This window comes from Esox lucius, chromosome 4, assembly GCF_011004845.1.
Source record: "Esox lucius isolate fEsoLuc1 chromosome 4, fEsoLuc1.pri, whole genome shotgun sequence".
In the NCBI taxonomy this organism is placed as follows: domain Eukaryota; kingdom Metazoa; phylum Chordata; class Actinopteri; order Esociformes; family Esocidae; genus Esox; species Esox lucius.
This window is the reverse complement of record NC_047572.1, coordinates 18,752,799-18,779,180: the sequence shown is the minus strand read 5'-3', so window position 1 is coordinate 18,779,180 and position 26,382 is coordinate 18,752,799. Positions and strand designations below refer to the sequence as shown.

Genomic DNA, 26,382 nt, shown 5'->3' with positions numbered 1-26,382 from the left:
ATTTATAAACCTTCCTAACGCTTCAGAATAATAGTTCTATAACACACGTGTGTTATAATGATCTTATCCAGAAACACGTGTGTTATAGAACTATTATTATGAAGCGTTAGGGAGGGATTGAAAAATCTGTGACCCGGTAGTAGTTCTGTATTCTATCCCAGGGTTTCTAGGTTTGAGAAGGGAAGTCCAGAGGTAATATAAAAATCAGGAGGTGTGAATCTCATTGATCCTTTATGTAGAAAGCTGCCCAATAGATGGTTGACCAATCGCGTTTAGATTATCAGTCTACGACAATTGGTTGGTGATCTTATCTTCTGTAGAAGACACGGTTGAAGTCTTCACAAAGTGCGTCTCGATTAAAAAACAATAGATGTTAGAAACATAAAGAATTTACAAATCTTAGAAAATAATGTTTTGTTCATTTCGTGTAATTCGTGATAAAGTTATTTTTAATTCGTTATAGCTAGTTCACGACCGACTCCACTCCTTCAACGACTACTATTTGTCCAATAATTATCCCAGAATGCACCTGGTCGCCCAGTAAAATTGCCAGTAAAGGTTTCCCGTCTTCTCTAAAGTATATCGAACTCGTGTGGTGGTCTTTGTTTACATATTTGCCAGCTAGCATATCTAGTAAGCTAGCTACGATTAGTATTAAATGATTGTTACTCTGTCAGAGATGTAACGGTTACCTTAACTAGCTATACTGCATATTGGCCTTTATACATTTAAGTCATATAGCAAATGATCTTATCCAGAAACACTTATATTTGTGGGTGTATACATATTAATATATGTTTTAGTTCTGTCCCGACGCGAATCAAACCCACAACCTCAGACTGAGGCTCTGCCGACTGAGCAAGCTAGCTAGCTACATTGCTTTTGGTTAGTGTCCTCATTTATGACAACTTCCCTACTTCTATTAATATTTTCTCTTCCATATATCAGGGGAAAGGATGGACCACGCACAACGAGATAAGCTGTCAGAACTTGTGGAGGATTTGACCACCTCAGGAGAACCACAGCTAAACCCTAATAAACTAACTGAAGTGAAAAAGATTTGCAAGTATGAAATGCGATCTTAAATCTAATTGATAATTACAATTTCGGCGTGGCATACAAATGACTGCTAATTTCCTGTCCAACAACTTATTCTCCTCTGACAGAGTTTCGATTGACTACATTGAGCACTTCTACCACCTTATCATGACACAGCTGGCAAAGGAGCATGCAGAGATACGCCTGTCAGCCTTTCAAATGGTTAGTGAACTATTCACCCGCTCACACCACTTCAGGGTCCTGCTTGTAGACAACTTCCAGGAGTTTCTGGACCTGACAGTGGAAACAGACTCAGATGAACCTCTGCCACCACCAAAAGAGGTAGCCCGAAAACTGAAGACGATTGCAATCCAAACTGTGCAAGAATGGCAAGCCAAATATGGAGAAGCCTATAAGAAACTGGCCTTGGGCTACCACTTTCTGAAGCAGGTTAAAAAGGCAAGAATATTGATTAACCTATTGTGAAACTTAATTAACTAAATTATCTTTGAAATGTGGTTTTTCTAAAATGTACTTGTATATTTTTGTTCCTTTTAGGTGGATTTCCATGATGTTCAGGCCAGAACTCTTGCTGAGAGGAAACGACAGGAAGAGAAGAAGAAAAGACTAGATCGGATTTATAAAGAGAAAGTTGAAAAGGCAGCTAAGGAAATGGAAGGTGAACACGTTATATCTTATTATTGTTTTTATTCTAAATATTATTGTTGTCATTATTATTATTGGACTATTGCATCACTTCCTACAAATACCAGGATCAGGCTTTTAATGTAGCGAGTGTAACTGCTGTGACTTCTATGTTATTATTTGCTTCTTCTCAGATGCCAAAGAAGAGATTGAACAATGCCTTACAGAGATAAACAACTCCATGAAGTTGCTTCTGCCTACAGAGTTTGAATTTGGGGACCTACACACCCCAACTACACCCAATCATTCAATTGCTTCATTCACATCTTTGCCAAATGGGAAGTCTAGCACCTCCAGTGACATGGATGATCAGCCCTGTTGTAGTAAAGACCTAGGGGATGAGAGTAAAAACGGGCATACAGAAACCAGTATAAGGACAACAGCGGATGAGGTGGAGGATTGCAGTGAGGAGGACGATGATGATGATATGGAGGGGCTTGTGGATGAAGATGCATTCATACGCAACACCGGACTCATCTCTCACAAGTACAGTCTGGACCTAAACCTCTCTACAGGTGTTATACTCACTCATACAGAATCGTTACTGTAGGAACTCCAATAACCTTTCACATAATTATTGGAAGAGTTCTGTTCTCCGCTTCTGAAAGATCAGACTATGAATCACACTATTTCGTTTTTTTTATGGGAATAATTGTGACCTTTCAGTGGTGTTCCTCCTTCACAGATTTAAAATTAAAGGAGACAGAGGAGAACGAGGCTGTGGTGAACATCATTAAGGATCTGCACAAACTGATCAGTACGAAATACCTGCCGTCTGTCCAATCCTGGGTTCAGGTACGGCCTTATTAGTGAATTTCTCAGATAATTTCAAAAAGGTGATCGCTTTAGGGAACATTTAAGGGTTGCTTTACACCCCCCCCCCCCCCCCCCCCCCCCAATTAAATTAACCTGCTCTAAATCCTGTCATGGCTAAATGTAAGGAGGAATTGGGCAGAAAATGCATCTGGCATACTAAGAGGATTACTTAAGACATTCTTGCCAGGACCACCTCCTACACATGTTGTTTCTGTTTATTCAAATAGCATTTATAAAATACGCTATCAGCTTGTTTTTGTTTAATTTGATGCACCCATTAAAAATATTGTGCATTTGGAGTTTATTTCCTGAATTTCTACATAGTTTGAGTAGATATATTAATATTTAATTGTTATTTAACCAAGAAAGTAAATTGAATACCAATTTGCATTTTCAATGCCAAAATGGCAAAAGGCATTCCATTGCAAGATGACAATATAACAGAACATTGGCAATGATGTAAAAATAAATATAAAAACACAATAATAATTGTCGATTTGCACAAAATACAGCAAGACCCACGTACAGATCATACAGGTTTAAGGGATTTGGATTCAGCCGGCGCATTTATCAGATGACCGCTTGTATCTTTTTGAAGGAGTAAGGTGAAACGAAGGGTCAAGCTTAAGGTTATTTTACCATTTGTTTCAGTCTTTTAAGGCAGTGAACTTAACTGAATGTTAACCGTAAGAAGGATAGGCTTTAGCTGGGTCCGGAGTGAGACTGTAAATCTGAATATGCGCGTCTTGCCTAACTATTCAGATTGTTTGCCCCCCCCGCTCCCTCAACAAGCCATCACCAGAATGAAGTCCCCTCGAAGCAGGGCACTGTTGTAATGCGAGGCGGTAACTTGAACCATCAATTGCATTTCTTAAATATTTTCTTTTATGACAATGTGTAAATCAATGGATACCAATAGAGAGCTTCATATTGTATAATGTAAGGCCGATAAATGTTTTAGGTCTTATTAGGGGCTTCTGATCATGGAGACAAATCATGTATTACCATGTTGCATGTTCCTCTGACTTTGTTTTAGGTTGGTGTAAACACACACATCACACATTAATAAATGAAAGGTACATTCATTGGTTCTATGCACCAGGTCTGCTTGATGATAATGTTGGATAATCCCCCACAGGTTTTCACTAAGGCAGGAGTGCCAGAACCAACCCTCAGACAAGCCATAGACTTGAAGAAGTCGCTGGATAGAGCCATGAAGAAACATGAAGAGCTGCACATTGACTACAAGGCTAGGCAGCGCAGAGTGGTAAGGACAATTAAAACATCCTTTGTCAAGAAGGGCAGGTCTCAACAGTTGTAATATTAAAAAGATCTCCAGATTCCCAGCCTATTTATAGTTGTTTTCATATTGCATGATTTCATCCTTTTGTACTTTCCATTGATTCCTGTGATTTTCTCAGCCTAGTTGTAAGTATGTATTTCTCCAGCTGAGGGCAGTATTTCACAACATATTGTCAATAGTGAGGAAGTGCTTTGCCTCTGGCCACACTAGTAGAGGATGACATTCCATTATCAGTATGGCACTGTATTGGATGTATGTAGTGACCTCGTTTACAAACATAACTCTGAGTTTATCTGAAATCGGTATTATTTATTGCAAGGATTCCTTTTTGCACCAATGCAGAAGGCATCATTTTATTTTTTGTGGTGAACGATGGAGTAGAAGGTTTTTCTTTTAAAAAGCAGTACTAGAGCAGTTTCTAACTCATGCTGAAGTAATTATGTACACTGGAGACATTGGCATAGACCACTGGACCGCCATGGGCACTATCCTCTTAACCCATGGGCACTATCCACCTTCCTCTTAAGCCATGGGCACTATCCACTCTCCTCTTAAGCCATGGGCATTATCCACTCTCCTCTTAAGCCATGGGCACTATCCACTATCCTCTTAAGCCATGGGCATTATCCACCATCTTTCTTAAGCCATGGGCACTATCCACTTTCCTCTTAAGCCATGGGCACTATCCACTTTCCTCTTAACCCATGGGCACTATCCACCTTCCTCTTAAGCCATGGGCACTATACACTATCTTCTTAAGCCATGGGCATTATCCATTCTCCTCTTAAGCCATGGGCATTATCCATTCTCCTCTTAAGCCATGGGGATTATCCACTCTCTTCATAAGCCATGGGCATTATCCACTATCTTCTTAAGCCTTGGGCACTATCCACTATCCTCTTAAGTTATGGGCATTATCCACTATCTTCTTAAACCATGGGCATTATCCACTCTCCTCATAAGCCATGGGCACTATCCACTATCTTCTTAAGCCATGGGCATTATCCACTCTCCTCTTAAGTTATGGGCATTATCCACTCTCCTCTTAAGCCATGGGCATTATCCACTATCCTCTTAAGCCATGGGCACTATCCTCTTAAGCCATGGGCATTATCCACTATCCTCTTAAGCTATGGGCATTATCCACTATCCTCTTAAGCCATGGGCACTATCCACTCTCCTCTTAAGCCATGGGCATTATCCACTCTCCTCTTAAGCCATGGGCATTATCCACTCTCCTCTTAAGCTATGGGCATTATCCACTATCCTCTTAAGCCATGGGCATTATCCACAATCTTCTTAAGCCATGGGCATTATCCACTCTCCTCTTAAGCCACGGGGCACTATCCACTCTCTTCTTAAGCCATGGGTACTATCCTCTTAAGCCATGGGCATTATCCACTATCCTCTTACGCCATGGGCACTATCCACTATGCAGATTTTGCTTTCCTTTTCAAATTGTCTTACTCCGATAGCTTTTACCTCGCCTTACCAGGTGTGCATTTCTTCCACCTTCAGAGTGACTCAATGCCACTAACCACCTGAAGGGAAAAATCACTCAACTTGAATTCCACGTTCAGCAATTCTGTCATGTCTTTTATTTAAAATTGTTTCAGGGCCCGAAGTGGAAGAACCATAGTAGCGGTAATGAAAAAAGTAATTGTTGGACATTTGTAGGAGCTGTGATAATGGTGATGAAATGTAATGCATCAGGCTAAGATTAGCACAGTGGAAGAGAATGGAGCGGCATAGCTTCAGGCATTAATAGACAGACACCCCCACAACCCCCCCTGGAATACTACGCATATATAGCAGTTATGAGGCTCATCATTATGACACCTGATATCCCTTTTTAACTGGGCAGGGAGAGCGAGCGAGCGAGCGCTGCATTTGAGGGAACGCTCAGAAGTGACAGTGATAGAGCGCCATACTGCTCCCTGTAAAGGTTTATCACTGTCAGCCCACATTTTCAATGCAAAAAGCCATTGCCGTGTGATAAAGCAACAACTTAAAGTCCTTTATCATAATTATTTTTTCCTTTTTTACCCTTAAAAGCATTCCATTACTTTATTCGCTCTATCGCAGCTCTGACATGATGAGATGGCTTTTTCGACTCAAACTCGCACGGATTCAGTAACATTTTAAAATTGAAAGGTAAAGATAGCCTAGTAGCTTTAGCTGCTACTCACTCCAAAGACAAAAACATCAAAGTTAAATAACAAAGTAATTACCAAAGCTGCTCACCCCTAATAGCCCTCTATTATCTGAATATGGCTTCAGAATGTAGGCCTACCCTACGCTCTGCCTTGTCTTAGTTTCATTACATTTGCAAATACATTGATGAGGTGTAATATGATCCAAATGAGTAGCGGCTTAAGAAAACGAAGAACGCTTGTTTTAAACATGAAGTTCTTTAGTGAAGATTTGCCTTTTCATATACATTTGACATTTGATTAAGTGCTACATCCTAAATTTGGGACACACCTTTTCCTTCTAGTCCTGTTGTAAATGACAGGGCCCAACCATAACCTACATCCAGACTGAGAGCCTGCTGTTCTGCAGTCTCCTTCTTTCTCCAGTGGTGTCCCACTTCCTCTAGCGGTGTCCCACTTCCTCTAGCGGTGTCCCACTTCCTCTAGCGGTGTCCCACTTCCTCTAGCGGTGTCCCACTTCCTCTAGCGGTGTCCCACTTCCTCTAGCGGTGTCCCACTTCCTCTAGCGGTGTCCCACTTCCTCTAGCGGTGTCCCACTTCCTCTAGCGGTGTCCCTCCCCTCTGCTGGCAGATAAATGGAGAAGGTGACACCAGCTCTCTGCTGCTGGCTGGATCTCGGGATATCATTTAAGCACCTTTAATTATTGGTCACTGAGGTTTCTTGTAAAAAAGGGAAAATGTGTAAAGCAATCACCTTTACACCCCCCACACACACACACACACACACACACACACACACACAATTACCCAGGCAAAACAACAAAACCAAAACAGGGGCACATTTAACATGCAGCATGGGAGGAATATTGCGTTGTTTACCTCAGATAAGACATCTTATCAGTACCAGGAGGAAGAGCAATAATTGATGTGTCTTTGTGTTTTTCTCATTGGGAAACTGGAGATAACCAGAGAGAGTCTCTCCCCCTGCCTGTTCTGCTCTTCATCCTAACCTGATCAGGCCGCTTGTACAATATCTACCGACTGACTGGTATTAATGTTAGCATGGTTCCAGACTGGGAGCCAACAGAGAGGGGTAGCAGGCCTTGTCTGTCTTTACCCCCGGTACCCCTGTTCCACACTGACGGATGGCTGATCTTTAGAGGGTTAATTCAAGCACATGATCACAGAGGATCAGATCAGGAAGGAGGATAACTGTTGTTATATCCCCGAATATCATTAACGTTATGGTGTTTCCGGGGCTAGGCCCGCTTGGTGTGTACGACTTTCAGCATGCATTTATTTCGACATACTTCAGATATTGGTCGGATTGGCCCAGTAATTGTCTCATCATCCTATGATTGCACCCGTGTCACTCTGCCCGGTTGGCCCAGTCTCTTCCAGCCGTTCAGGATAAAGACATTGGGAGAGCTGACAGTGTCGTTTGGCGGATGGAGACATATATAACTTAATCTGTCAGTTGACCTGGCTGTCCCCTCCAGGATGGGGTCTCAGTGGAGGCCCCCAGGGACCCCACTACTGTGCATTCTCATTAGTGTATCCCCCTGACATTCAGCGGGGTAGTGGGACCGGGATGGGGACCATTACCATTGGCTGGTGCCCATCTTCCCATCCGCACAGTAGCCCCCGGTCTCCCTTCTGTTTATCTTCATGTCATATCCTCTCCCTACCATTGAATCTTATTTACCGAATAGGCCTTTTCTCACTTCATTACTTTTTGACAGAGCCTCTTTTTATCAAACGCTCCAGCTCGAAAGTACCAAGTGGTATTTGGACATGGCTCTTGACCATGAAACCAATTGAATGGTAGCTAAGCTATATATATATATATATATCATGCATGCATGAGGGAAATACTCATTAACATCACTATATGAGTGTGAAAATGCTGTCCAAGGCCAAAGCACATTTTGCGTTTATTTACATTTTCTTATGTAAAGAAAACGCACAAAAAAAACATGAATGCATTTGAATATTCTTGCATTAAACCCTTTACAATATCCCCAGAATACAGTCTCCCTCCACATGAATGCATAATGTAATCGGGTCCTCTGTGCCGGGGAGATGGGGTGTCTGTCTGCGGACCTGTGTGAGTTTGAGACTGAATGCTGTCTTGGATCCACGCGGGCCGGCCCGGCACTGACGGCCATTCGACTGTCTGCAGAGACAATGGAGTACAACTTGACGTTTTTTTTTTCCACCTCCAGCGGGCTTGAGTTTGTCCTCTTCCTCCCGAGCTACCGACTGGCAGTGTTTAATTGTATTCCTCGGCCGTTCCCTTGGCCCAGCCGCCTGGCCAGCGGCCCATACACCTGAGTTATTGGTTTGCTGTAATAATTTGCAAGACCTTGAGTGAGAGTGGATATTAGCATATAAATAGCAGATGCGCAGAGGACCATCACAGCTGAGTACATTTAATTTTTAGTTTATAAGATTGAATGGGTTTTTAAATGCATAGCCATCAAACTTGCCAAAAGACAAATGAAGTTGAGAGTTCAGTTGTCCGAGGCTGCCTCCTAAGATCATTTTTTAAAAGGATAACAGACTTACTTAAGGAGTGCGCTGGGGCGGGCACTTCCCAGGGCACAAAGTAATTGAGATTGCTTACAGAGTTAATTAGACCATACAAAATATATTGAAGGGCACAGGGAGCACTTTAGCCCGGTGAAGTGTGTTTTTCCCAGTAAGTGGTGGATATTTAACCGGAACCTCATTATCTACACCTTTCACAGGGGAAAGGGACGGAGGTTTTGACATGGCCGATCGATAGAGTTCACCCTGGATGTTTCAAACCCATTGCACACCAAGTAGCGCTGGGAAGGAATGGCTAATATTCTTTTTTTTGATGTGCCTGCTTCAGTCTGACATGGATAGACACCTTTTCAAAATTTGTATTTGCCTAATTAGGGAAACCATTTTTTAAATTAAAAGATCTGAATGACAAAACCATAGATTTTCATTTTAAATGGCATCCATTCATTATCTCATAAAGGAATAAAGAACTAACAAATAGCATATTAGCACTTGTCAAAATTCAGTGTAGCCTAAAGCCGCTGTGTGTTGTGGAAGAAAGTTTAAGTGTAATAGACCATTCCCTGTAATATATCTGTGTAGTTAACTTAAAATAAAATAAAAACATTTATCTTGGAAAACTTTCTTGGAGTATTTTGTAAGAGGGAGAAAAAGTGATTTTCTTTATACAATGTACAGGAATGGGAAAATGTCTGTTTAAATGCAAAGGAAGGGATAGGGAATAGAGACAATATTTTAGCTAAGCTTGTGTCAGCAAAATGTTTCTATACAAAAGCTAATTCTCTCCACCCCCAAACACACCTCTACAAGAGTTACAATCCTGCCATCTCAAGGTGGCAGTCCTGATTTTATCACTGCAGAATTAAAGTGAATTAAAACTAAAATAATGTTTGTCGACCAGGAATTTCTAGTGGGCTGGTAATCTTTTTCCATGGGGTTTTAATCTATCAATGGAGAAATAACTACTTTGGATTAAAGAAGACAACTGATATAAACAAAATAGCAATCTCCTTTTCCACAATTGCTAGCGACTGGGGATGAAAAAGCGTAACTGTGCCTGGAGTAATGTAGAAAGTTTGGCTTGTGGACTGCACTTTCTCTCCCTTTCCCGGAGTTTCAGGGTAGAATACATTAAGTTAGAATTGAATTGTTAAAACAATCATTTCTATGGCTAAACATTAGCTAGGTTGGTGGATTTGGCAACCTATACCCTAAGATTTATTTCTTTTTATCCATGAACATCTATTTTTAAGCCTTTTTTCACCTAGTCGTTTTTCGTTCAAACAAATGGATAACCATTATTAAATTCTATGAAATGGAGGATAATATCGATCATTTCCTCAAGTATAATTGCAAAACCGTATTGCTATTTTGCTTTCATTCCTTCTCTCACATTTTCCTTCATCCTCTCAGACAGCGGTAATTAGTAGTTAATTATGATGTAATCTTTTTTTCTTTTTTTTTTTCAGTGTTAAGAGAGAATAAAATTGGTATTCTTGTCTCATAAGCGCGGGTGTCTGTTTTATTCAGTATACAGGCGTAGGATGAGACACTTCTTCCCAGGAGGCCATCATCATCTAGCTGGCCTCCCTGAGCAGCATGTTTAAAACTGTGACTCCCCAACCTGCTAAAGGTGATGACAGGGAGTAATTGAGACCTCATCCAAAGACAGTTTAGGCCCTAATCTGCCATAGTCAACACTGCACACAGGCAGTAATGAAAAAGAAAATAAGAGGGGGAATAAGAGAAATAAAAAGCGAGCTATGATCTCTCTTTACTACTTGCCAAAGGTAATCATGGAAGCAATTAAGCTTAATAAATGTAAAGGCATGAAAGCCGTATACGCTGTGTGTCCTAGATGAACCAAGGGCATGAGCGTTATATGCAATGTTTTATGAAAATGACCCCTATATTTACAAAATGGCATTCTGTTATGCATTGTAGCGCAGAGAATGGTTAACTACCTTTTGAGTAAATTAAAAAGCATAAATTCTGTTTAGCGATGATGCAGGCTTTGCCTCACCCTGGCAGAGCATAACTGAACCACCTCCCGAGAGTGGAGGGAGTGGGTAGGGGAAAACCCATGGGTTGCTTTTCACCTTTCATAAATTCCCCGGCTTGGATTCTATACCAAAAAAAATATAATTTGCGGCAGGGGCAGCTCATTGTTATTCCGCCACGATTGATGGTGGTCATTTACTCTCCTGGGGAGTTAAGTGCCCCTGTCATTCCTGAAGAGCGTAATTGGGAGGTTCCACAGGTCAGCGCCGGTGACAGTTTTCTCTTTTGATTAGTGTTAGAGTGATAACAAAACTTACAGGCCGGGTGATGGATGAGCATGTGCCGGCAGAGACTCCAGGCATTCAGCCAGCCAGGCAGGCAGGCAGAGGAGGAGCACATCAAACCATCACACCTCCCCTCCTGTCCTGAAAGCAGGCCGTCCACCTCCTTTGTTCTCAGCAGCATCTAACAGACCGACAGAGGCCATGGCATGGACAAGGTGGCCACTCACCTCCATCTGACACACTGTAATTTCATCCAACCAATGCCCTGTTGTCCAGGAAGGTTTTTCCTGTCATTTCATCAAACCAATGCCCTGTTGTTCATGAAGGTTTTTCCTGTCATTTCGTCCAACCAATGCCCTGTTGTCCAGGAAGGTTTTTCCTGTTATTTCGTCCAACCAATGCCCTGTTGTACAGGAAGGTTTTTCCTGTCATTTCATCCAACCAATGGCCTGTTGTCCAGGAAGGTTTTTCCTGTCATTTCATCCAATCAATGTCCTGTTGTCCAATAAGGTTTTCTCCTGTTATTTCGTACGGGAAATGTAATAAATACTTTACATGTAATCATGAACTACTTGTGTAATCAGGCAGTTTCCAGTGGGGTTTTATTTGGTACTGCTTATGGCTGGAAACCTGATACCTGGACTGGTTGCCATGTCAGATCTGTCTGTCTGGCAGCTCATGTTGAGTAGATCTCCTGAAAGCGATTGTGTTGAGGAAATACAGCTTGCCGGCTCAGAGGTGAGAGCCCTCCGTATCGTTTGGTGACCCGGCCTTTCTCTGACCAGCGTGTCTCAGGTTCCTTATCAGCTCCACACGCAGACACCTAGCTCACACTTCTGAAGCCTACAATACACCCCACTTATCGCTCCATCTGTTGGACAGCCTATTGCTCCTGCAGTTTTCTTTTCACTTCACATCGTACAGGAATAAAAGATAGGCTAAGTATCACATGTTTGGGTATTAGGTGAGTGGATTGGCCAAAACAGAGCAGGGGCACATAACAAAAGAGAATTTGGTTTAAGACCTTCTGTGCAAACTGACTTGGAACGGGAAGTATTTCTAGAAAAGCCTTTTCAACTAATGAATTTGTTGTCTATAACTTAATCTGGATTTTAAGGATGTTTACACAACATTACCTTTTGGCATTCAGTTTTTATACATTTCTCAAGCAGTGTTACTTCTCTAAATGAGAAAAAGGACTGAGTTGCCTCCATACGGAACACTAAGTAAATCTCTATCTCTCACCCTCAATGAGAAAATGAACTAAACAAGCTCTGTTATTCGCTTGACAATTAGATGGGACAGTGGTCAAATAGACCACCACTCCAAAAGGAAGAAGAAAAAATTGGATGTGGTCAACTGGAAATTCCATTAAGGCTTTGAATTAAAATGTGAAGACGTCCGCGTTACTGCCGAGTTAGCCGTTCGGGACGCTGTAAATCTGGTGAATACCCTGAGGGCTGTAGTGGATCCCATCTGAGTGCTAATCAGCGGCTGGGGAACTGCTGATGAGGTCCTAATTCCTCTGTAAACTGTCCACAAACAAACACAAAGACAGCAGGAAGGTGAGGGTGTGGGGACAGGGGACTTTAGGAAGACTGGGAAAAATTCGCCAGCCAAAGACAGGAGAATGGCGCGGTACTTCTGGAGATACAGGGGCATTTGGAATATGACGGTGCTGTTTGATTACGTGGCCCGGGGAACCTCTCTATCTTCATGTTGGTTATTGTAGGCTGATGTTTGGACTGATACTCTCCTTAGTCAACAAAACCTTGCATTTATGCTGACAGTGTACTGACAGACACCCTGTTCTGATCCACTAGATGAAAGCGCCAGAGGGCAGCGATGATGATGATGATGATGACGACTTTGAGGAGGTGCCGGAGAAGGAGGGCTTCGAGCCGCACATTCCAGACCATCTACGGGTGGAGTATGGTGAGTTTGTTCAGCTGCAGTGGACAAGAGGCACGTGCATACACAAGAGTGCACCAGCCAAATAAACAGCCATGAAGAGCAGAGAGAAGGACATGCCTTCCCAGTAATCCCAGTAAGCTCTCACACCTTGCCTTAGGATATCGTTGCGCACATCGCCAACTATTGATTGCACTGGTTCAGATAAACAGGAGGATGGTGCCAAAGAATGCCACTAAGAGCTGCTTTGTTTAGAGTCCAGTGTGGACTGGGTTGATAGAGGTCATAGGTTAGGCCTCAGAGTGTGTCTGACGTCAGACGAGGCACGTTCCTTGTCATAGGGCTGGTTTTGACTTTAATGCTAAAGAGTCATTCATTCAGTTCAGCCTGCTTACTAATGGTAAGTAACGTAATAGGTGATTTACCTGTGCAAAATGTCGTAATGTGATTCATGAAAATGTTTCTATACAATGTCATCCATTGCAGACAGCGAACCAGTTTGTTCCCATAGTCCAGTGCTAAAAGCTAATCTTCCCCGTCAGTGTAATTGCTAATGGCATCAATATTGAGATATGGTTGCAAGACTGTAACAAAGAGGGTCATGCACAAAGGTCACAGGTCATCCGTAATGCAAATTGTTTGTAACACTCATTTCCAGTTGACACGTATGTCATAGTAGTTGGCAAAGATGCCATTTAAGGGGCAATCTGTGGTTGCTACATTTATTTTACTTTAGACTATGTGCACGTATTAATTCGCGAGGAATTGAACTTATAAACGCCTCACGAGCTTAATTCAAATGTCATCCCCATCGGACCCCAAAATCGAAATTTTTAGTGTGCCAATTTGTCCGTGAACTCTGATATGTTAATAAACGCCGTACAGCCACAATACATAGTTAGGACTATCATTCTGTTCTCATGGATGGTCTGTCGTTGCATCCCAAGCCCATCCCGCAGCTGTTTACCTAGACACAGACGGGACCAACGCTTGAACCGCCGTGTTGTTTTATACCTGCTGGCTAATGTCATTGGCAAAGACACTGAAAATGTAGGTTTCAGGTACGCATTACATTTTCTGTAGAATGTCTGGTCTTCACGCTTTGATACTGACCTTTTAATAATTCGATTTGTTTGTCTGATTAACCCCCAAAACATCCCTCCGGTGTGTGTCCTGGCTTGATTGCTCTATTTAATGTGTGTAAAAGTGAATGGGAGGGAGCCGGCCTCCAGAGTCTACAACAGTGCCGGGGCAGCCTGGTTTGATTAGTGAGCTATGTAATGATCTGTGGAAGCCATGCCAAATTAACAATGCTATGCTGTTAATGAGCTCCCATTAGCCCAATGCTATAATTTACAACCACCTGACCTGTGTCTCTCTGTATGGGGGCTAGACCACGGGGACAGGCGGGGGGAGCAGGAAGACAGCATCCACCCTACCACAGCCTAGCTGAGGCAAAGGAAATCCGCGCACACACTCACTCACAAGATACTCTGTGACTAACATAATGGATGTTTCCTCGTTGAATTGGAAGCAATTGTCCTGCAAGGGTAAATAATTATGATTTGGTCCCTGAATGAATGTGGCAAAGTAGTCTTTTTAGTGGTACTAAATGTGATTTATTTAGTACCCGTGTTTTGACTGGATCTCTATTGATTTTGGCTTGAGGACTTTTAACGGCACATTGTAGATGTTTCTACTGGCTGCTTTAGATGGTTTCTCAGATACCTCAGGGATTTGTTACACGTGAAAGTAGTCCAAGGGAAGAAGGCAAACAAAGATTAAATTGTAGCACAATAATTATCATCTCTGTGGCCCTGGTGTTATCAACAGGGCGAAAAAAAATAACCTACTCTTAGGAAAAGATTATCGAAAAATACAAAAAAGTTTTGTGGATGGTGAATTTCAATTTGACCTATCATAGTCAGACCAGTATATCAAATACGTTGACACATTTCTCTGAAAACATCTTCCATTTTCCTCCCAAAACCAAGCTTTGATCCAGGGAGAGAGAAGTAAATTCCAAACGCATTTGGCCTCTCCTTTTCTCTTTCTCTCGCTCTCATCTTCCTCTCTCTTTTTCTTCTATTCTCTCCACTGCTCTTTTCACAGCTGATCTTTTATCTATCCCTTTATCCCAGCACTCCTGTCAGGACGTTATCTCTTTCTCAAATTTACATTTTAATTACAAGGCCTGCTGAACTCGGGGAAAATCAATATGGCCACCATTGGCAGCCCAGTGCTGTGTCTCCCTGCCGCTAGGCCTCTCTATTTCCTTTTATTGATTTATCTCTTTAACACCTGCAACTTTATTGCTTCAGACAAATAGCTACCATTTTGGTCAATTTGAACAGAAAAAGAAAGGATTTGGTAGTATTTCACCATTCCTCAGATGGGGTCTTGGCACAGAACGATGCAGTAAGTCAGAGGAATAGAGGGCGCTTGGATTAACCCAGGGATACAACAAGCAGGAAATGGGCTCTAAGGAGAAAGTGCGTGTCACATTTTCTATTTTACTTGTGCCTCAGACTAACCTTACAATCTCTTCACTGCCTTTACCCCATCTTATTTATGTGTTTATTTTTATTTGTGTGTGTGTGTTATTTAGTCAGTCTCATCCAAAACTGAGTTAGACTTGCCATTGTGTGATGTTGCATGTGAGGGTTGAGTTTCCCCTAACACAGGATGAGCATACAGTGTGACAGCAAGTCTCACCTTCTATTCCTGATAAGTCAGTGTACTAAAGATTCAGTCCTCTTTTACTCATTCTGTCTATTTCTAAGTGATTCTGCCTTATTTGAAAAGGGTGTTTCTTAAGGGGGAAAACATGAGGCACTGGCACATTAAATCACTACTGTGTAATTTTGTGTTTTTTAATGAGTAACAGAAAAACTTACAGAATTTGTACATTCGGTCGCTCTTTAATTCTGAATGTTTCCAAAGGATTTTCCAATGTAGCTGGTCTGTAAATCTTTAGTAAGATCCTCACAGACATATAGCCATAAGGTAACTCCGTTTTTTCACTGTGTGGTAACAACTGCTTATTAAATGGTTTCATTGATTTGTTTTAATGAATTTAAGTTGTCTTGGCGTGGGGCTGCTGCAGATGCCAGCTTACAGCGGGGCTGTGATCTTCTTTCCAGCTTTAAGCTCTGTCTGACCCCACAGAACTCCTCTAGAGACCCTGCTAGCCCACCCAGAAGGCTAAAGCAACACAGCAGAGCCTCACCACTCTGGCATTCACCTCATAACTGTGTTAGCATCACCTTTAACAGAGGTAGTCAGCATCTCAGGCATGAGGCCACCCTGGGATTTCAAAATTCTACACCAATGTTTATATGACTAATGGGTTCTTGGAGAGGCTGTAGATTTGGGACTGCCGTTGTCAACAACAATGCAACCAAGCATGTTTTAAAATGCTCCAGATTATTACAGAATCTCATTCTGGGTTATGTTTGTGCCCTTTATGAAAATAAGTCCCACTGTTTCATAAATCCATGCTTGCACATACATGTTGTTATACACCACATAATTTAAACATGGATTTATGACATACTGAAGAAATGTATATAAATAGATATAATTATGTGCGGAGAAATTATCCAGAATATGATTCTGATGTGGTATGAGTTGGTTTTGTGCATATTGGAGTATTGTATAAGATGCTCAGAAATTGTTAATTGTTCCTTGAAAGCTCTTTGTAACAAAACAAAATATCAAAATACAATTTGCACATCACCTACCAGCCCAGAGTGAAAATCACATCCAAAATTAAGCCACATCACAAATACCTAGAAGTTGTCTGCCAAGAGGCTAGGAACTTAAATAGCTGACCTTCAGGCTCTAGTTTATGGATATTATTTGAGAAGATCTGGTGGCACAAATTTCCTAAGTGGAAAAGGTCTGAATGGATATGTAATTAATCAGCGTAGTAACAAACCTCCACCTTGTAACCCATGAAACGCCTAAATTATTTAAACTGCTGCTGGTCTGAGTAGTGAGGGAAAAAAGTGATAGTTGCATATACAGTGCCAGTGAAAAGTTAGGACACATACTCATTCAAGATTATTTCTTTATTATTACTATATTCCACATTGTAGAATAACAGTGAAGACATCAAAGTTATGAAATAACACATATGGAATCATGTAGTAACCAAATAAAATGTTGAACAGATCAAAACATATGGTGCATTGTTCAAAGTAGCCTCCCTACTTTGAACAATTTTCATTTGTATTTTGATTTGTTGAACACTTGATATGGTTACAACATGATTCCACATGTGTTATTTGACAGTTCTCACGTCTTCACTATTACTCTGCGAGGTGGAAAATACTAAAAATGAAGAAAACCCTTTGAATGAGCAGGTATGTCCAAACTATTGACCGGTTAGTCTACGTAAGTTGTACCCCTTTATGATAACATATACTGTATAACACACAGACACCTGGTTATTCCAGGTTTGGATGCATCCTCCTCTAACCCTCTGGCTGGTAAGGAGTCCGTCCAGCCTCCAGTGAGGCGTCATGCGCCATCAGCCTGTCACATCCTCTCCAGGCCCAGAAACGGAGCCACTGACGAAGAGCAGGATCCCACCTGTGCAGCCTCCACACTTCGCCTCTTCAAGCAGCGCCTGCCTCAGGCAACTGCCTCCAGGTAACCCTCCTTTGGTTCTCTCCCATAGCCACGGGAAGTAGTGCTGAAAAGATTCCAGAATTCACTCGTAGGGGTCGATCGCAAACGAGTTGGCGAGTTGAAAGATTACTACTGCCGATGGACACACGTCTGTTCGTTAGAGGAACTGGTCAATAACATGGAAGGACGCTTTGACCGTCCCTTCTACATCTGTTCCATACCAACTCGCACTCTGTCATTGTCAGGACCCCCTGATCGAAACATCTTCCCGAACATCATGTTTTTATAAAGTGTCATACTCGTTCCACGGAGGGGCCATTTTTACTCTAAGTAGTATTTTTGCAGTACAGTTGCAAAATGAACCCACACACGTTCAATGTGACAAGTAATTTTAAACTTCCCATCTTTCAACTAAACTAGTGTCAAGGATCTGTTTAAGGCTATTTGTTCTGAATATACGGACGCAAACCAAGACGTTCTGCTTGTTCACTTGCTGGCCGAACTATGTTTAATCTAGTCAGGTCCAACCACTGCATAGTTACAGTATCCAGAATAACAGCAAAGTAACTACATTTGCTTTTGTTTAAGCTGTTCAAGTGACATTTAGAAACATTTAGTACATTCATAGTAATGAGCAAACAAAGCAGAAAAAGTTTGCATTCTCATCAGGACACATTGCAATATAAGATTGCATTTAAGTCTAGAAGCAAGTTATATAAGTAGTTTTTAGCAAATCTTTCAGTTATAGCAACCAAATTCAACAAAACAAGTTACTTAATACCTCGATTTAAAGAGAATATCCATAATGTGCTCCCACCTTGTGGAAGTTAGCAGAATACAGCAACAGTGCTTTCAAATTAAAGATGTAGTATGTGATTTTTGGCCACTAGTTGTAAATCTTGTTGAGACAAAAAGGGTCCCTGAAGATTGTGTACTATATATGTGCCGATTTGTGACAATTGTTATGAATACCACTCACATTCAATCTTGGCATTTCATGGCTAACTGAGGTATAATAATTTTTCAACTCATAGATTATGCACATATAAACAACACATTACATATCCATCCCAAAATGTATTTTATTAACAATAAAATCCCAGACTGCATTTTGAACTCCCCTCCACTCTGTACGTTTTAGTTTCACTTTTGGTCAACCAGATTACTAAAGCTCCACTATTTTTTCCATGTTAAATGGCGTCATAATTCAATAACTGTATGGTGAAATAATTAATTGCTTGTTTTCTCGCTTGAACTGATTTTCAGTAAAATGTATAGAACCAGAAAATGACCTAGGGATTTTGCTGGCCAACCTCTGCCATTGCTCATTTCAGATTATTGCATGTGTTTGTGAAAATGATAGAAATGAGGGAGTGTGATGCTTTTCCATTTGAGAACAGAAGCCAGTGCACCATCTGTTGACCAATTTAAATTCTGAATTTCAGAATGCACTTTAGTATGCAGCCAAAATATTTTTTGGTGAGTTAATCTTTTGTTTGGTTACTTATGTGTAATTTTCACTATCATTCCATTAATATGACAAATATATTTTTTTATATCACAATGAAAAGAAAATTATACATAATGAACCATTAACTAGCAACATGTGGGGGGATTTAACAGCAACAGAGGTTGAATCTTGACAGCAACAAAGACAGGATAAATGTATGTAATGTTTTATCCATCTAGAGCCCACTTTATGTCTATGATTGACACAGATTTTTATGATTTAATTAAAACTACCTAGAAATAAAGATATTTGAAATAACTATTTCAAATCTAACAGCATAATCAGAAAAGACAATGAACAAATGAAAATATTTACAGAAAACCAAGGTGATATTTCTCTAAATTCAATATAAAAATGAAAGGGTATGAAGATAAAATTTCTAAAATGTTTCCACCTGACTAAGTGCTGACTAACTCTGAACAAAGGACAATAGACAGGACGTCATGCCCGTTACTGATGGGCCCCGCACCTCCTGTCCCTACATCCTGTCCCTACATCCTGTCCCTACATCCTGTCCCTACATCCTGTCCCTACATCCTGTCCCTACATCCTGTCCATACCTCCTGTACATACCTCCTGTACATACCTCCTGATAGGATTTTTCTATGTAAAGAATCTAACACCATATTGCGTGTTTAGTCGGGTAATATGGAATTCAAGTAAATATTTCAAATATGCAGTAATAAGGCTTCTTTAGAACTGTTTGGTATTACTACCAAATAACCACACCCACTGCTAGTAACTGCCTGTGGTGTTCCATCTGTCTCTAGCTCAGGTCATGTCACAACATCAGGTGGCTGTTTGGGCCCCACAGACCAGGCAAATGACCCCAGTGAGGACCGGAAGAATGCTCCTGTCATCCCATTTGGTCTGGACCTCTACTACTGGGGAAAGGAACAACCCACTGCAGGCAAAATCATCAAGTACGTATAGCCTCACGACACACTCAATGAGTAGCATGTTCAAATGAGTATCACTTAAAATGGGCCAGTACAACCCTGTTTCCAGAAAAGTCAGGATGCTGTGTAAAATGTAAAGAAAAACAGGATGCAATGACATGCCAATCATTTAAACCCTATACTCAATAGGAAATTGCACAAAGACAACATATCAAATGCTGAGAAATATTATTGTTTCTTGAAAAATACATGTTCACTTTGAATTAGATGCCAGCAAAACATTTCAAAAAAGCTGGGACAGGAGCAGCAAAAGTTGTGTAATACAAAAAATTTAAAATAAATCTACCAAGACCTGGCAACAGGTCAGTAACATGATTGGGTATATAAAGAGCATCCCGGAGAGGATGTGTCTTTCAGAAGTAAAGATGAGGAGGGGTTCACCACTCTGTGAAAGACTGCGCAGGCAAATAGCGCAACAATTTAAGAATACAATTTCTCAATGTAAAATTTCAAACAGTTTGGAGATCTCATCATCTACGGTACATAATATCATTAAAAGATTCAGAGATCCAGAATCCTGAAAATCTCTGTATGGAAGGGACAAGGCCGAAAACCAATATTGGATGGTTGTGATCTTTGAGCCCTTGGGCAGCACCGCATTAAAAAAGACACGATTCTGTAGTGGAAATCACTGTATGGGCTCAGTAACAGAGTGGTAAAACCACTGTCCGTGAACACAGTACGTCGCAGCATCCACAAAGTGAAAACTCTACCATGCAAAGAAGAAACCAGATATAAACAAGATCCGGAACCGCTGCCACCTTCTCTGGGCCCAAGATCAATTTAGATGGACTCTAAGTGGAAAATTGTCCTGTGGTCTGACTACTCAAAAAAAAATATTTTTGGGAATCATGGAAGCTGAACAATATATACAGGTTTTGGAGCAACGTATGCTGCCATCCAGACAACTTCTTTTTCAGGGAAGGCCTTGCTTATTTCAGCAAGACAATGTCAAAACACATTCTGCACGTATTACAACAGCATGGCTCCGTAGTAAAATAGTCTGGGTGCTAAACTGGCCTGCCTGCAGTCCAGACATGTCACCCATTGAAAACATTTGGCGCATTATGAAACGAAAAATACAACAAAGGAGACCCCGATTAGTTGAGCAGCTAAAATCCTATATCAAGCAAGAATGGGAAAACATTTCACTTTCAAAACTACAGTAATTTGTCTCTTCAGTTCCCAAATGCTTACAGAGTGTTGTTAGAAGAAGAGGTGATGCAACACAGTAATAAACATGCCCCTGTCCCAACTTTTTTTAAACATGTTGTTGGCATCAAATTCAAAATGGGCATGTATTTTCCCCAAAACCATACAATTTCTAAGTTTCAACATTTGATGTTGTCTTTGTACTATTTTAAATGAAATATAAGGATAAACAATTTGCATATCATTGCATTCTGTTTTCATTTGCATTTTACACAGCGATTTGCATTTTACTTCAGGGTTGTAGTTGGGGATGTCATGGGTTGAATTTCTGCATAGAACTTTTTGAAATGTTTTCACTGTTGTTAATGTGGCCACTAGAGAGCACTATTGCCTGTTCAGAAGTACTGTGTATCTGTTTGTTTTAGAATGCCGGGATAAACAGGGTTGTGAAAATTCTAATAATAATTACAATTCATTCTCAGCCATTAGTCATAAAGACGCTAGAGATCGATGAACAGCAGGTCTGTATATCTGGAAGGTTCCTCACTCCCTTTCATCTGTTTTGCCTCCAGGAACAGTTCCCAGCACCAATTCTGGGTTCCCATTGAAGTGGAGGAGGAGGTGGAGAATAAGGAGCTTGCCGCCCAGATGAAGTCCCGGTACATCACCTTTGCTGGCCGATTCGAGCCTGTCAAGCACAGGTGTAAAGCTCCCATGCCCAGCGGAGCCCTTTGTGAACGCCAGGACAGAGTCAAGGTAAGACTGTCAGGGTCCATTTTATTGTGTGTATATTGTTCTAGTTGAAAAGAGCCGCATTATTTCTATTTAAAGATTCTGGTCAATGAGGCTTTTTTGTCCTTTAAAAAGAGTGAAAGACGTGTCGTCGTTGACGATGAGGCCATTTTGATTTCCTTAGTGTCCTTTCCATGGGCGGATAGTCCCACGAGACAACCTGGGAAAACCCACCAATCCAGAGGACGCTGAGCGCCTTGAGAAAGAGGAGTGGAAACGCAGAGAGGAGCAGCCTGGTAAGGGGTCCTAGTAGATACAACTGAAAGAAAAAACTGTATAAATCTTTAGTTCACCGCGGACAGTGTTGATAGAGTCCCTTTTAGAAGGATCTGGAACACCAGTTCAAGAAGGTTGTACAGTCACTGACTCACAGTAGAGCTGTGTCATTGCGGCCAGGTGATTCAAGCCTAGTTGCGGCCAGGGGGTGCCTCAGAGGCGACTCTTTGTGGCAGGTGGGCTCAGTTGTGGTGGCACTCAGTGCGTATGGACGAAGACTTCCTAGTTGAGCGAGCAGTGGGTTATAAAGCCGAACCCCTGGGCGATGTGTGTGTCAGAGGACACGTCTTCGTCTCCACATCATCCCAATCTGCTATGAAGATGCTGCGACGAGGCATTTTTAGAAATTTCGAAATCATTAAATTGGCTGGGGAGAATAATTGGGTAAAATGTATAATTGTGGGGAGAATAATTGGGTGAGATGCAAATCATGAATATAAAATAACCAATAGCAGCCTTCTCCGTGCTCGTCTGTGAAAAGAAAAGAAAGTTTGTCCCTCGGAAACTCTACCACTCCCAGTCCCGTCCCATCATGCAGAGTAAAGAAGCCGAAAAAATGAACTAATAGAATCCCAGTCATCATCAATACCCGGGATAATGGGCCGGGCTGCTGTGTTTTCTCCCTCCCTCGTTCTCCCTCCCTCCCCTCTCTCTCTCTCTCCCCTTCTCCTGGAGGCTGCGCTAAAAGCCAATTAAGCGTGTGTTGGCTGCTGCCAGCAGGGCGTCGGATGTGCTTTCTCTGCCTGCAGTCACTTGTTAACAAACAGGTATCAGGGCCGGCTGACTCGGGGCGGTGCGCTGGCCACTCGCTTGTGAAATAGCATCTTTTGTAACTAACTACACTATTGATCCCACCACTCCATCAGCCCTGTAGACCCATTCCATCCAGGCACTGCCGCCCAGTGTCTCTGGCTCCGGACACAGTGGCTCCGCACAGCAGCAGGCCTGGGCCCACCGGGCCTCCCGTCAGGCACCCGCCTGTATGAGGACCTGCGGAGGTCCCTCAATCCGCCCACTGCCTGCCTAATAACTCCCGCTCTTTCACCTGGAGCACGATCGATTTATTCATTTTTTGTTCCCTCAGACATCCTAAAATGGTTTATTGGTTTTGCCCCACACATTCATAGCTTGGTTTTATATGATATTATATATGAAGTAACCAATTTCTGGGTTTCTGACTGTTAGAGGTGCAACCTCTTTTGATGCCGGTTCTATTCTTAAACGGAACATCACTTGTCTGACCACTCCAAACTCTCCCGTTATGTTCGGACAGGCTTTGATAGCTTATCATCTAATTGTTCTTTACAAGTGCATGTTAAAGATGTCTGATAGAAACCGTTACGGTTCCGTCTTGGCATATTGAGGTATAAGTCGATTTTCAATAGAGTTAGCCATTATATTCATGGCAATTATTGAATGTGTTATGTGGCTCATAGTAGCTCAACCTGGGCAACATAGTTAGCCAAAATATGTTATGTCTCTTCAGGCTCATAGCCATTTCAGCACAGTTATTATAGTAGCTACTTTCACAAACTAGAACACTAGGTTGTTACCTTGAAATGACTTTTTTTATATATATATATATATACACAGCTCCATAAAATATTTGACCACTGCACCTTTTCCTCACTAAAAAAGTTTTGACTGAGGAACAGAAGTGTTCAGTTTGCAGTGGTCTCTTAAATTTAACCCTTCTGTTCTTAATTCAAAACCTTCCTTTTAAAAAATTTTGGAAAGGCAAGAAAATGGTGTAGTGGTCTCCTAATTATTTCCGGAGCTGTATATATAAATAAATCATTACACATCAACGTATTTTAGGGTGATTGTGTGGTACCCACACTGCCGGTAGGCCCAGGCTGGGACCGTGTCTCTGAGGCTCTGTCTGGAGAGTCCCGGCTCCCAGCTGCCCGCGTGCCGGGGTGTATGTGTGGCCCGACTCTGGCACGCAGGCGGGTGGATGGGCACAGCTGGAGTGGGCAAAGGGCTGTTGACAGAGAAAAGGCCCCTGCTGCGGGGGCTTGAAACAGCTTAACTTAATAAGGGCTCACTCTCTCCTTCCCTCATCCTGGGGGATGAAAGCACACAAAAGACGGGACTTAACCGCCAAGGGATCACAGGGCTCGTGTAATAGGGGGCTTTCACCATCAGCCACCCTGGGCCCTGCCTGCCTCCCCAGGGGAGACGAAAACCCCCCATCCCACCCCAAATTAATTTGTAACTAAAATTAGTGTCCCTCTTTTACAGGCTCTCACAACAAGTGCTCTCGGGGGTGATGAAGGAGAGCTCTAATGCAGGATCCAAAATAGCTAATATTTGTTCAATTATTTTCTCATTTGTTGCTGTTATGAGGCCGAGTTGATGGTGCAGTTAACCTATTCTGTCAAGGTCAGTCAAAGCCTTTGAATAGACCATCACAGGCTTGATTAATCCCCCAGTCCACCGTCTCTATTCTCTCGTAGGACTTTGAAACATACTGTCTGTCTGGGCCCTCAGATGGCAGAATGTCTCCTATAGCCTCATTGGGTCTTGAACTGTGTTGTCTGTTTGGCATCTTAACTTTTGCCTTTGTTTAAAACCTTTGTCTAATCAAGGATTTGCTTTTCAATGGTTTCTCGCCCATCCAAAGCATTTGAGGAAATGTATGTAGTCTTTACATGTGAGCGTCAACTGTATGTGGTTGGATGTGTACAAACTATGCATTGACATGTTTTGATCTCATCATGTTCATTTTGATTTAGATTGGCGGGACCCTGAGCTAATGAGGGACATTGAGCTTGCCACTGGGGAGGACCTGGGATCTTCCAAAACCTTTGGGAAGCACAAGAAAGGCAAAGGGAAGCGCAAGAAGTACCCCAACCTCAGTGATCTCAAGAAGAGCGCCAACACCTCACGGTCCCGATTAGAGAAGAAAGTTTTCAACCCGTAAGTACTCAGCAACAAGTGGTTTTCGTTCTTTGTAGCACACAGGTGCTCCAGTGGCTAGTACAGGGGAAGATGTCCTGAACGCAACGGATACAAGGCCTTACGGTCACTGGGCATTGGGGTGTTCTATACTTTCATTGTTCTTGCGATAGATGTGTTATTAATAAAACACTGTAACTGTGTTACCAATAAATTGGCTTAATAGTCACATTTTATAGCGCTTTTCTTTTTTTTATAAAGTAAATGTGTTTCCTTTCCATTTCAGAGCATTAATGACTGTTCAAAACCCCTACTGAAATGTTTTGTTGAAAACCGTGTTCATTTTAAAACTACCATTATTACACACAAGCATTCATAAAGACCTTTTTTACTCTGTTTTTCAGGAGCTCCATGAGGCGAGTGACAGACGTCATGAATAAAATGGACAAATTGAAACATGCAAAGTTTGCAAACCAATTTAATTATGCACTTAATTAACAGGAAAGTTGTGGAGGCTGGTTGATTTTTCTTGCAGAAATATGCTTTTTTACAGACAAGTGATACACTACTGGAGATTACTCAGGAAATGTATACTACATTTACATACATGAAGAGAACTCAAGTGATTTTCATACTCATGATTTCAGTGTTGAAAACAAGTAAAAATTGTTAACCGTTATGATATTTATTGATCTATGTTTTACATGAGCATAGATGTGAAGCCAATGTTTGTCAACATTTGGCTATTTAAAGTTGATGTATGTAACCTTGTAATTTTCAATGAGTGTACTTTCTCAGAATGGAAGTTGGTGACAGATGGATATTAACAAATGTTGCACTTCTGTGTGTCTATGAATTTTAAATCACTATATGGGTACTGGCAAATAGTCTCTGGAGAAGAGCTTTGATTACAAAAATACAGCCTATGAATATGAATCATATTCACGTAATATATGTTTAATATAATGTATTTGTTTTGTTCTGATATGTTTTTTTAATAGTATTTTGGTAATGCTGAGTGTGATTGGGCTAGTTTAGTAAATGTTAGTCTGAAGGATGTATATCCTGTCTTCCAGTGCTGTTGTGATGTGTTTATTTCAAATCGAGACATCAGCTGAGCAGGTCTGGCTAAAAGATATTACCTGTAACATTTTGACTTTTGATTGCATCCGCTGGTCATTTGGAGCACCATAAACCAATTGTTTAAACCGATGTTGTTGTGTACTTTAATATTGAAACAATATTTAGAATAAAATGTTACATCATCCTCTCCACTTTTCCAGCTGCTCCTATATTGTTCAAAAAGCACGTTGTTTCCCACAATTGGGACCTGTGTCACATCGAGTTTACGTTCATTGTTGTTTACCTAAAAATCTAATTCATAAAAGATATGAAA

At 41.5% G+C, this 26,382-nt stretch overlaps 1 protein-coding gene across 2 annotated transcripts; it reads left to right on the top strand.

Annotated features, from left to right (window-relative positions):
- Positions 1 to 177: 177 nt before the first annotated feature.
- Positions 178 to 26,198, top strand: uvssa (UV-stimulated scaffold protein A). 2 transcript variants are annotated; one of them, XM_010898690.3, is made up of 14 exons: positions 178 to 192; positions 949 to 1,066; positions 1,167 to 1,497; positions 1,597 to 1,717; positions 1,878 to 2,258; positions 2,429 to 2,538; positions 3,698 to 3,826; positions 12,674 to 12,785; positions 17,222 to 17,417; positions 19,677 to 19,829; positions 21,590 to 21,773; positions 21,934 to 22,045; positions 24,824 to 25,007; positions 25,391 to 26,198. In XM_010898690.3, the coding sequence occupies exons 2-14, from the start codon at positions 957 to 959 to the stop codon at positions 25,482 to 25,484; spliced, it is 2,217 nt and encodes a 738-aa protein (XP_010896992.2). In that variant the 5' UTR covers positions 178 to 192; positions 949 to 956; the 3' UTR covers positions 25,485 to 26,198. The 2 variants fall into 2 exon arrangements, with proteins under 2 accessions (XP_010896992.2, XP_010897000.2); XM_010898698.3 differs by lacking the exon at positions 178 to 192 and adding an exon at positions 551 to 633.
- The last annotated feature ends 184 nt before the right edge of the window (positions 26,199 to 26,382 follow it).

Excerpts from the sequence above, each read along its gene's own strand:
- uvssa (XM_010898690.3), top strand. The coding sequence starts at position 957 with ATGGACCACGCACAACGAGATAAGCTGTCAGAACTTGTGGAGGATTTG. Across the intron at positions 1,718-1,877 it reads GGCAGCTAAGGAAATGGAAG|ATGCCAAAGAAGAGATTGAA; the intron begins GTGAACACGTTA and ends GCTTCTTCTCAG. Across the intron at positions 3,827-12,673 it reads AGGCTAGGCAGCGCAGAGTG|ATGAAAGCGCCAGAGGGCAG; the intron begins GTAAGGACAATT and ends CTGATCCACTAG.